Source organism: Cervus canadensis, chromosome 23 (assembly GCF_019320065.1).
Source record: "Cervus canadensis isolate Bull #8, Minnesota chromosome 23, ASM1932006v1, whole genome shotgun sequence".
Lineage (NCBI taxonomy): Eukaryota > Metazoa > Chordata > Mammalia > Artiodactyla > Cervidae > Cervus > Cervus canadensis.
The window spans coordinates 14,500,029-14,512,062 of record NC_057408.1 but is presented as its reverse complement, the minus strand read 5'-3'; the positions used below and the strand labels follow the sequence as shown (position 1 = coordinate 14,512,062).

General features: G+C 37.7%; 1 protein-coding gene across 1 annotated transcript in view; it reads right to left on the bottom strand.

Moving 5' to 3' along the window:
• LOC122425378 (glutamate decarboxylase 1-like) overlaps positions 1 to 12,034 on the bottom strand; it is a 67,740-nt gene that overhangs the window by 14,219 nt on the left and 41,487 nt on the right. The window contains exons 6-10 of the mRNA XM_043443689.1: positions 10,364 to 10,454; positions 5,071 to 5,183; positions 4,632 to 4,747; positions 2,836 to 2,915; positions 224 to 278 (exon numbers count right to left, since the gene is read on the bottom strand). Coding sequence (XP_043299624.1) covers positions 224 to 278; positions 2,836 to 2,915; positions 4,632 to 4,747; positions 5,071 to 5,183; positions 10,364 to 10,454 — 455 coding nt within the window. The remainder of the gene's footprint in view (positions 1 to 223; positions 279 to 2,835; positions 2,916 to 4,631; positions 4,748 to 5,070; positions 5,184 to 10,363; positions 10,455 to 12,034) is intronic.

Genomic DNA, 12,034 nt, shown 5'->3' with positions numbered 1-12,034 from the left:
ATATTTCCCTGATCATTTTGTTTCTTTTGATATTTAACAGAAACAAAATGATCAGGGAAGCATTGCAATGTCACTTAATTCCCTTACTTCAGCTTTAGAAGAAATTTCCTGCATTTTGAGATTATTTCCTGTAGCAATTCTCTTCAGTTTCTTGCCACTAATGAAAGTCAGTAAGGAAAATAAAGATGCATTTGCAAGTTAAATACGGAACTTCAGAACTTACCTTTCTTTTAGCTTGTAATATATTTTTCTCTAACTCAGCTGGAATCATCTTTCCCCTTAAAAATCAAATACACATTGTTTTCTTATGAGTGAATAAACATATCAATTCTACCAATTAGAAGAATTAGTAATATTCAAGATTAAAAAATTAGTTCTTAATGTCTCCCAAAGGCATTTATAGGTGTAAAAGCAAGTGTTAAGCAGTTCCCTAAAACCAAGGTAAAATATCATGTTATTTGAGTTAAAGGAAGTTGAGTTTACTATTCAATCATCTTAAAAATTACATTATTTACATATCAGAAGATTCTGATTTTTCTAAGATACACAATGGTTTTCTTCCTTCCTTCTTTTCTTTTTTCCTTTCTTTCTCTAATGATTAACCTTTAATTATAAAGACTTCTTAGGGCTTTCCTGATAGCTCAGTTGGTAAGGAATCCACCTGCAATGTGGGACACCCTGGTGGTTTGACTCCTGGGTCAGGAAGATCCCCTGGAGAAGGGATAGGTTATCCATTCCAGTATTCTTGGGTTTCCCTGGTGGCTCAGCTGGTAAAGAATCCACCTGCAATGTGGGAGACCTGGGCTCGACCCCTGGATTGGGAAGATTCCTTGGAGAAGGGAACAGCTACCCACTCCAGTATTCTGGCCTGGAGAATTCCATGGACTGTATGGTCCATGGGGTTGCAAAGAGTCGGACACGACTGAACGACTTTCACTTTCACTTTCATAAAGATTTCTTGGCATTAAGGCAGAAAAATCAAAGATAGAAATTGGTGAGGGGAATGTGGCAAAAATTCAAATGGTCTCACATTTTTCTTCACAGCAAATTTCTGGGACAAAAAAACAAAAGCCAGTATTTTTCTGTTCCATCCAGTTATCAGACTAAAACACGGTCTACTGTTGATTCACTAGAAGCATTCCTCTTAAAGTCCAGAATCAAATAAGAATGCCTACTATCATCAATATTATAGCATTTTTTTCTGAAGAAATACCTGTTATCTAGGGAGGTAATTATGATGATAATAGATGATAGGTAGATAGAAATGAAAATAAGAAAAATTCCTCATTTAAGTACATATGGTTGTATACCTGGAGTACCTAGCATTGTTTATTGAAAAACTTTTGAAAACTATAAAAATGTTGAGCAATGGGAGGGTTACAACAGTAAATTAGGTTCCTAATTTTTTAAAACTAATTGTTCTGAATAAACACAGAACATATCCTATTCCTAGTAGTAAAAACAGATATAAAATATCTGGGAAAGAGATTCTCAGCAAATGTACACAGTTTATATAAAGAAAACCAAACAACTTGAAATAAGTATAGAATGACAAATTTATAAAGCATATTTGCAAAATATTTTATATTCATATATTTTGCATTTCAAAACATCTCAATATATAAATATTTTTACAAGCCAATAAATGATAGACTACCAATAAACAACTGGCAAATGAAAATGAACAGACATATTATGGTAACACACAGCTGGTTGGTCAGTATACTAGACATATATAGTTCCAAACTACTAAAGGTCATCTTCATCTATCAGAATTTTCAAGTACAGTAGCATTGATAATATTCAAGTTTCTCCCAGTAGATAAGCATCAGTTAACTCAAAAATATTTGAAGAGCAAATGAAAATATATATGACATTTAAGTGCAGACAGTCTTTGAACCTGTAATTTAACTTCTAGGGATTCATGTGAGAAATATTCAAACACAGACACTCAAGTATACTTGTATAATTATATTCATTAAATCAGGGCTTCCCAGGTGCTGTGAGTGGTAAAGAAATCACCTGCCAATGCAGGAGACCCAAAAGATTCAGATTCGATCCCTGGGTCGGGAAGATCTCCTCGAGAGGAAATGGCAACCCACTCCAGTATTCTTGCCTGGAAAATTCCACGGAAAGAGGAACCTGGAAGGCTATAGTCCATGGGGTCAGAAAGAGTCAGACACGACTGAGCACGCACACATACACACACACACATTCATTTAGTCATTGCCTTTATATACTAAAATCTAGGTGAAAATCTTTTAAATAAGATGTGTGAAATTAAATTTACAAAATGGGAAACTCCAAAGTAATTAAAAAAGAATTAGGAAAGTCTGTACAAATTCACAGGTTAAGATTTCTAAGATATATTCTAAAGCCAAAAATGTTAAAAAAATAAGTTGCAGATTGCAACACAGAATTTGATATGTATAAATATATTTAATATGCATCAAAATGATCTTCCAGAACATATGTATAATATAGTTTAATGAAAAGTAAGATTCAAGAGAAATGGAAATATATTTTCACTCTGTAGATTTGTGATGCAACTGAAATTTTCACCTCCAAGCATCATTATATTGCTACTTCAATATACTTAAAACAAAGAAGGTATGTGACACTCTCACTTGTGTAGGACTACATTCAGTAAAGAAATCTTAACAATAGGATAGGATAACTTTGGTGCTTCTTACTTAATTACTTCTAGTTAAAATTATTGAAACTAATCTGGGAAAGTATTCTTGCTAAAAATTGGGGTAATAGAAAAATGGGATTTTAATCTTTATATGAAGCATAATGATAATACAAATCTTGAGAATGTGTTAAGAAACATACCTTTCATCACATTTTACTTCAATTACATTATCCGTTCCAATACCAAGGGTTGCTGCAGCTTTTTTTATGGAATAATGACCCTTGGGCAAAAATGAAAACAGGAAAGGCATTAATTTTCCTGCCTAAAATCATCACTTACACTAGAGCATCACTCAAATTAGGGCATATAAGCACACCTCTGAATGGATCTGTGTATACACACACACACACACACACACACACACACACACAGAAATGCAGTTCTCAAGGCATACTTCCAGACCCTTATCATGACATTAATTGAGATGAAGAAGGAAGCATCTCTTTCTAGGAGGCACTGTCACTCAGCACAACAATTTAAATGCAAGTTTGAATATTCTCATTCTAGTTTTCTGTATCCACATGAATTGTGTCACTTATAAATTTAGTGACAATATCCTCCAGGTAAGTCCTTACATGCTATGGACAGCTTTAAGGCTTGAATTTCCAATTTTTTTTTTTTTTTAAAGAGAGGCCTGAGGAAGTGAATCAATTTTTCCTCTGCTTGTAGTTTTTAATATTGATTAATGGAAGTGACAGCTCAAAGAGAAACTTCCTGGGTTATTTTTAGTTGCCTGGAAAAGACCACATATATGAGAGAGAAGAGAAATTTAAAACCCTTACCATGTTTTCATTTCAATGGAGAATATCAATACATACATTAAATAGGAAATGATTTTTTTTAAGAAAATCTACATTATGGGATTTCAGCTTATTTGCTCATAACATTGAAAAAGTATATGACAAATGATGAAAATGACATTTGTAAACAAGTATCTTTCATTGTATTGTTTTATAGTAAAATACATTAAGTATGCAGTGGTAGGACTCAGTGGTAAAGAATCTGCCTGCCAATGTAGGAGACTCTGGTTCAATCCCTGGATCAGGATGATCCCCTGGAGAAGGAAATGGCAACCCACTCCAGTATTCTTGCCTGGGAAATCCCATGGACTGAGGAGCCTGGCGGGCTACAGTCCATGGGTCACAAAAGAGTCAGACAAGACTTAGCCACTAAACAAAAACAACAATGCAGCAATGGTCCCAATTTGATAATATGTATTTGTATAATGCTAATTTGAGTTTAGTAAAGGGAGGACATTGCAGACATAGGGACTTTTTTAGAAAATTCAGTGTTTCCAAGTATTTTTAGGTACAATTCTCAAGCTGGGACTTCAATTACACTTTAAGATTATAAATGTTACCATGGTAGAAAAGAAAAAGTGATCAGATTTATCAGAGGGATTGATTTTTTTAAATGAAGTTTTGATACTATACAGAGTAGGAACATGAAAGCTAAAGGAGACCTCAGTGGATCTATTGTCAATTTCATAAACATTTAGCTGAGGGCATATAAAACAAAGCTTTCTCTTCAACCAACTCCTTCAGGCCTAACTGGAAAAACAGAACATTAATCACTTTTTTGTTCTCTTCATGCAATGTTAAAAAGAAGCATTAAATATTTGAAATTTTTATGCCTTGATTTTTTTTTTGGTAAAGGTAGCAGAATGTTTTATATTTATAATAATATCTTTTTTTCTGTTAGTTTCTCCTATGTTTAAATAAAATTTTCCCTGAATTATTTGTACTGCTAATCTATATAGTCTGTATAGACTGGAAAGTTGTTTTTCTCCTTTCCAATATTAATATATAGATCCAAACAGAGATTACAAAGTATTTTTAACATGAAAATGAAGCTAACATTCTCAATGTTTAAATTACTTTATCAGTATATCTTAGGAGATTCTTAAATCTTAGAAAAACCTAAACTTGATACTTACTTGTTCAGAAACAAACAATACAATGCGTGGAAGGAATGTCATGCCTTTTGCTTTTATCTCTGGATATTGCTTATAACGAGCTACTAATATACCATAGAGGTTTGATATACTCCCACCTATGGAAGAGAAATTGTGACTGTTAATCCAATTTCAAAAATCAGAAATGTTGACTGAGACGATTTGAGAGTTATCGGAAACTAAAATGGTGCCAAATTACTGATGTCATTTTTAAAATAGTCTTCCTTGAAAGTATTAACAGAAATCACGAACAACAGAATCCACAACTTTTAGATTTCAAAAAAGTTTGTTTATGATTATAACCAACAATATGGCTTACGAACATGCAAATTAATTGAATGGCTCAAAAACAACCATATTAATTGAAATACATTTTGACTGTCTCCTATTATATCTTTTCACTTATAAACCTTTTTCTTACCAGGTGAAAATATTCCCTCTGCTTCTGCTTCTCTCCAGCCAATAATCTCACACATTTTCTTAAGAAGAACTGCTTCCATGACAGTAAATACTGGAGCTACTTCATAGGTAAACCTGTAATGCATGCATAGAAATCCCACTGTGAATCATATTACAGGAAAGAGGATAAATAAAATCATGTGCTAGGTAAGATTATACACACTTTTGCATTCTACAACAGACTGTGCAAGAAATGGTTAAATGTTATATGTTCTTGTCCCTCATCAAGAGTATGTAAGTTCTATAGAGTGTCATGGCTTCCATTGTTTCGTGCAGTACCCGGGAATTTCATTTGCCACCAAAAGGAAATTGAAAGTAGCCCCATCCCCTCAGCACACACACAACAGTGTTAGAGGCAGAAAATGCCCAGTTATCAATAAAACATATACACATTTCCTGAGGGCCAACATATTTACAGCTACAGATAATGATTTGCAGAATAAGAAAGCGCTTCTTCTAAACACTGATGGATAAATGTTTTCTAGCTAAAGATTGTATTATGAGCAAACACATCAAAAAAAAAAAAAAAAGGCTAAAAACTGTTGCTCCAATAACAGCAAGTAGATGGCACATGCAAAAACACCTCATCAAGAAGAATTCAAAGAAGACTGTTGTTGGGGGCTCTCCTCTGGGTCACCCTGTGAAATCAGCTCTACAAAAAGGAGTTGAGATTAAAACAGAAGGCTCAATGCTTTTCTCTATAAACACCAAAATGCAATAAATAATAATGGATGTACTAAGGACTCCCAAATCAAACAGTGGGTCCAGTTATTCTCAAGAAATCCTTGTTGTTTGTCTTCAAAACAATTTTAAAGATCCTTTTAAGTGTAGTTCCATGTGGATCCCTGGACCAGGCACCAGCTATGTGCCATTTCAGAGGCGCTCAGCTTTCGCTCTCTCAGGCCTTGGGACATGACTCAGGCCCAGCCACCATGACCACTTTCACCCATAAGACGATAGAGAATCACACACCTGCAGTCCCTAACCTTCAGCCCTGGGACTTCCTTTTGCCCTTAGTATGACAAGTCATGGAATCAGCTGGGAGTCCCAAGAATGCCCAGTGATGATGTGTGGGGAACGTAACATCCCATTGTTTAGTCCTTTGGTCATAAGAGACATGGTGGAAAATAAATTTGTTCCCTTGCTCCCGACAGAGGGCCTGATGGTAGAAGCAGATCTCTACAGGGGGGTATACATCCCCAGAGACCATGCACTCGCTTCTGCTTATTCTAAGGGGTAGCCAGGTCTAAAAGACCCCTCGAGTTACCCTCTGCCTTGTCCTGACTCCCCTCATTCCCCCTCATTCCTGCTACCCTGGATTGCATGTCCTCATAAAGTGATAATACATAAGCTCTGGCCCAGGGCTCTGTACAAAAACCCAGACTGAGAAAACCCACTGCCTATTAGAATTAAGCTTCTGGTTCTAAGAGAAACAAGTTTACAAAGCAAGCCTTACAGACTTCTCTTTCAATGAGGCTCATTTCTGCCAGTGCTTTGGCAATTTCAGCTTCTCACACACATTACTTTTTGATCCTATTTCAATTCCATGGAGTAGACATTATTATTTTCAGACAACAGTCAGTCAGTCAGTTCAGTCGCTCAGTCGTGTCCGACTCTTTGCGACCCCATGGACCGCAACACACCAGGCCTCCCTGTCCATCATCAACTCCTGGAGTTTACCCAAATTCATGTCCTTTGAGTCAGTGATGCCATCCAACCATCTCATCCTCTGTCATCCCCTTCTCCTCCTGCCTTCAAACTTTCCCAGCATCAGGGTCTTTTCCAATGAGTCAGTTCTTTGCATCAGGTGGCCAAAGTTTTGGAGTTTCAGCTTCAACATCAGTCCTTCCAATGAATATTCAGGATTGATTTGCTTTAGGATTGACAGATTGGATCTCCTTGCAGTCCAAGGGACTCCCAAGAGTCTTCTCCAACACCACAGTTCAAAAGCATCATTTCTTCAGTGCTCAGTTTTCTTTATAGTCCAACTCTCACATCCATACATGACTACTGGAAAAACCATAGCTTTGACTAGACAGACCTTTGTGGGCAAAGTAATGTCTCTGCCTTTTAATATGCTGCCTAGTCTCTGCCTCGGTCATAACTTTTCTTCCAAGGAGTAAGCGTCTTTTAATTTCATGGCTGCAGTCACCATATGCAGTGATTTTGGAAAAAATCAAAGTCTACCACTGTTTCCCCATCTATTTGTCATGAAGTGATGGGACCAGAGGCCATGATCTTCATTTTCTGAATGTTGAGTTTTAAGCCAACTTTTTCACTCTCCTCTTTCACTTTCATCAAGAGGCTCTTTTGGTCTTCTTCACTTTCTGCCATAAGGGTGGTGTCATCTGCATATCTGAGGTTATTGACATTTCTCCTGGCAATCTTGATTCCAGCTCATGCTTCCTCCAGCCCAGCATTTCTCATGATGTACTCTGCATATAAGTTAAATAAGCAGGGTGACAATATACAGCCTTGACATACTCCTTTGCCTATTTGGAACCACTCTGTTGTTCCATAGCCAGTTCTAACTGTTGCTTCCTGACCCGCATACAGGTTTCTCAAGAGGCAGGTCAGATGGTCTTGTATTCCCATCTCTTGAAGAATTTTCCATGGTTTGTTGTGGTCCACACAGTAAAAGGCTTTGGCATAGTCAATAAAGCAGAAGTAGATATTTTTCTGGAACTCTTGCTTTTTCGATGATCCATTGGATGTTGGCAGTTTGATCTCTGGTTCCTCTGCCTTTTCTAAATCCAGCTTGAACATCTGGAAGTTCACAGTTCATGTACTATTGAAGCCTGGCTTGAAGAATTTTGAGCATTACTTTACTAATGTGTGAGATGAGTGCAATTGTGTGGTAGTTTGAACATTCTTTGGCATTGCCTTTCTTTGGGATTGAAATGAAAACTGACCTTTTCCAGTCCTGTGGCCACTGGTGAGTTTTCCACATTTGCTGGCATATTGAGTGCAGCACCTTCACAGCATCATCTTTTAGGATTTGAAATAGCTCAACTGGAATTCCATCACCTCCACTAGCTTTGTTTGTAGTGATGCTTTCTAACGCCCACTTGACTTCACTTTCCAGGATGTCTGGCTCTAGGTCAATGATCACACCATCGTGCTTATCTGGATCATGAAGATCTTTTGTGTATAGTTCTTCTGTGTATTCTTGCCACCTCTTCTTAATATCTTCTGCTTCTGTTAGGTCCATACCATTTCTCTCCTTTACTGTGCCCATCTTTGCATGAAATGTTCCCTTGGTATCTCTAATTTTCTTGAAGAGATCTCTAGACTTTCCCATTCTATCGTTTTCCTCTGTTTCTTTACATTGATCACTGAGGAAGGCTTTCTTATCTCTCCTTGCTGTTCTTTGGAACTCTGCATTCAAATGTGTATATCTTTCCTTTTCTCTTTTGCCTTTCATGTCTCTTCTTTTCTCCACTATTTGTAAGTCCTCCTCAGACAACCATTTTTCCTTTTTATATTTCTTTTCCTTGGAGATAGTCTTGATCCCTGCCTCCTGAACAATGTCACGAACCTCCATCCATAGTTCTCCAGGCACTGTCTATCAGATCTAATCCCTTGAATCTATTTCTCACTTCCACTGTATAATCGGAAGGGATTTGATTTAGGTCATACCTGAATGGTCTAGTGGTTTTTACCTACTTTCTTCAATCTAAGTCTGAATTTGGCAATAATGAGTTCATGATCTGAGCCACAGTCAGCTCTCGGTCTTGTTTTTGCTGATCAGAGACCCATTAAAGGGTAGAGTTAGGACTTAAATTTGGTTCTTCCTTTAATTCCATCTCACATGCTTTTCTATTATCTCACTTTACGGTTGGGATTTCCACATGGCTCCAGGGGCAAAGCACCCACCTGCTAATGCAGGGCATGCAAGAGACAAAGGTTCGATCCCTGTGTCAGGAAGATCCCCTGAAGGAGGAAATGGCAACCCGTGCCAGTCTTCTTGCCTGGACAATCCCGTGGACTGAGAGCCTGGAGAACTGTAGCCCAAAGAGTTGGATACAACTGTAGTGACTTGGCAGGCATGCACACATCTGTTGACTGAAGTAAGAACAATTCAAAGGTACAGAACCCTCTCTTAAATCCTTTCTCTTTGCATTTCTCCTAGTATTTCTCTATTTAAACCACAAATCTATATTTTCTTCATACAGAGAATGATTGTTTCATAGCAATAGGATTCCAAATAATGGAGTAAGATTTGTAAAATGATTTTTATGTAATAATTTATATAAAATGCATCACATTTTATATATCACAAATGATATAGGTTCTTTAAGGGTCTCTTGCATTGCAGGTGGATTCTTTACCAGCTGAGCTATCAGAGAAGCTCCCAAAAGTGTTACTCTATGTGTGTTCAAATAAAGGGCTACAATCAAGCAATGAAAATGAAAACTAGCAATAAACTATGTAGCTTATTTTTCTATGCATTTCACATTTGTAAAACCCTGTGGACCATTAAGATCCCAACACAACTAAACAGTTAAAGTAAACCACAGCTTTCGTACACAGTAAAGCAGTCACTTCTCATAAATGTTTAGTTCCTCGTTTTTAAAGTTTAAATTTCTACCAGCTATCCCTTTTGATTGTAGTTAAATTATATTAACATCTGAGACAGACTGTCCCTTCCAATTTCATATCCAATCATTTCCCTATCCCTTTGAATTTGAAATAGATTGCCCTAAAATTAATTTTACTTCAAAACATTACAGTGGTGTATCTCATTTTCATATAACTGAAAGTTCTGCTATGGCAAAGGTCAAAACTTTTAAGGAATCACGTTGGAGTTAGATTTAACTTTAATAGTTTACTTTCTTCACCTTTGAGCAGATTGAAGTTCTAACTAATATTCAGGCAACTTTTCATACACTGGCGTGTGTCATTTTTGGACTCTGTGCTCTGGGCTGTTTTGCGTAGTATTGCAGTGACTTCCGTCCTGGAGCTGGACTCCCAGTCTGCACACTAATAACTCAGACTAATCAACTGAACTTTACTATTTACCAGGAAATTCAGATCCTGAGAGTTTCCAGAGAGGAGAGACGGTCCAGAAGAGCAGTTAAAATGTCCCCCAGGGAACAGGAACCATCTTCTTTGCATTTCTCTCTGGTATCACCTACTTGTTTCTGATAGAGCAGACATCCTGTCCAGCAAAACGGAACTTTAACCACGGACACCTTCACTCTTGCTCACGTGCCTCACAGTCTCACGTTCCTTAGATCCAGAAGGATACTCACATGTTGGTATTTGCAGTGGCTGTCAACCATTCCCCTGCAAGTCCAATCACATCTAGCCCACTGGAGAGCTGGTTAAAATAGCGAGGATGTCCTGGAAAAAAAAGACAAAATTGCACATGGGTCAAAGTGTAAACACAGGGCTGAAATGTGGTTAAATGTTATAGCAGTTTCTCAGTGAACAGGTATTATGGATCAAGTACACTATTTCATTCAGTGAACACTCCTGAGAGATTATCATATGCTGGGAGTGTTCTGGGTGTTAGGGCCCAGTGGTCACACAGGGTGGACATAGCCGCTACCATGGGGATCTCACTTACTGTTGAAAGAAGGAGATAATCAAGCAATGACACAAATGTATTTAAGTACAGTAAAAAGCAAAAATTATGAAGCAAAGGATCAGGATGTTATAAGACCATTTCTAAGGGGTCAGAAGTAGGAGAGGCAGTGTCCAGAGAAGGCTTTTGGAGGAAGTGATCTTTCAGGGAAGATCTTAAGTCTATCCCCAAACAGTGGAGGAGGAGGAGCAGCAGTAAGAAGGCACCAAAATGAGAAAGGGCTCAGATACCAGCGTGAGGAACCCAGCTGAAGTAGAAAGACCGAGGGTGGGTGTGGGGAGCTACCTCAGTGAATGGGGAAAGATCACCTGGAAGATGAAATGATTTTCCCTCCAAAGCTGCATATACATTTTTTGGATGAAATATCAGGTCCCTAGAGATTATCATACTAAGCAAAGTAAGTCAGAGAAAGGCAAACACCATGTGAGAGTTGGACCATAAAGAAGACTGAGCACCAAAGAATTGATGCTTTTGAACTGTGGTGTTGGAGAAGACTCTCGAGAGTCCCTTGGACTGCAAGGAGATCCAACCAGTCCATCCTGAAGGAGATCAGTCCTGATTATTCACTGGAAGAACTGATGTTGAAGCTGAAGCCCCATTATTTTGGCCACCTGATGCAAAGAGCCAACACATTGGAAAAGACTCTGATGCTGGCAAAGATTGAGAGCAGGAGGAGAAGGGGGTGACAGAGGATGAGATAGTTAGACAGCATCAGCGACTCAATGAACATGTATTTGAGCAAACTCCAGAAGACAGTAGAGGACAGAAGAGCCTGGCCGAAGCCCATGGGATCACAGAGTCAGATGCAATTTAGCGGCTGAACAACAAATACGTGGAATCCAAAATACTACACAAATAAACTTATCTACAAAACAGAAACAGAATCACAAACATAGATAACAGACTTGGGATTGCCACGGAGGAGAGGGGTGGAGGATGAACTGGTTTGGGAGTTTGGGGTTAGCAGATGGAAACTGTTACATGTAGGATGGATAAACAGCAAGGTCCTAGTGTAAGCACAGGATATTCAATATCCTGTAAGAAACCATAATGGAAAAGAATTTTTTTTTAAATACAGGCAGCAAAAAAAGATAAATAATTTCAACTATAAGAATATCAGGTTCCTCTTATAATGATTTTTTGGAAATTTTATATTAAGGAAGAATCACCAAACACTTCTTGTGAAATTGAACAATCTATATTCAGCTCAGTTTAAATTAAGCTTCTCCTCCTTAGCTCCACAATGGATTGTTCTGTGCACTGGTTTTACACTCTCTCTTAAAGATAATGTGTGTGATAGCTCTTTGTGAATCTCTGTTTTGCCTCTAGAATTTTG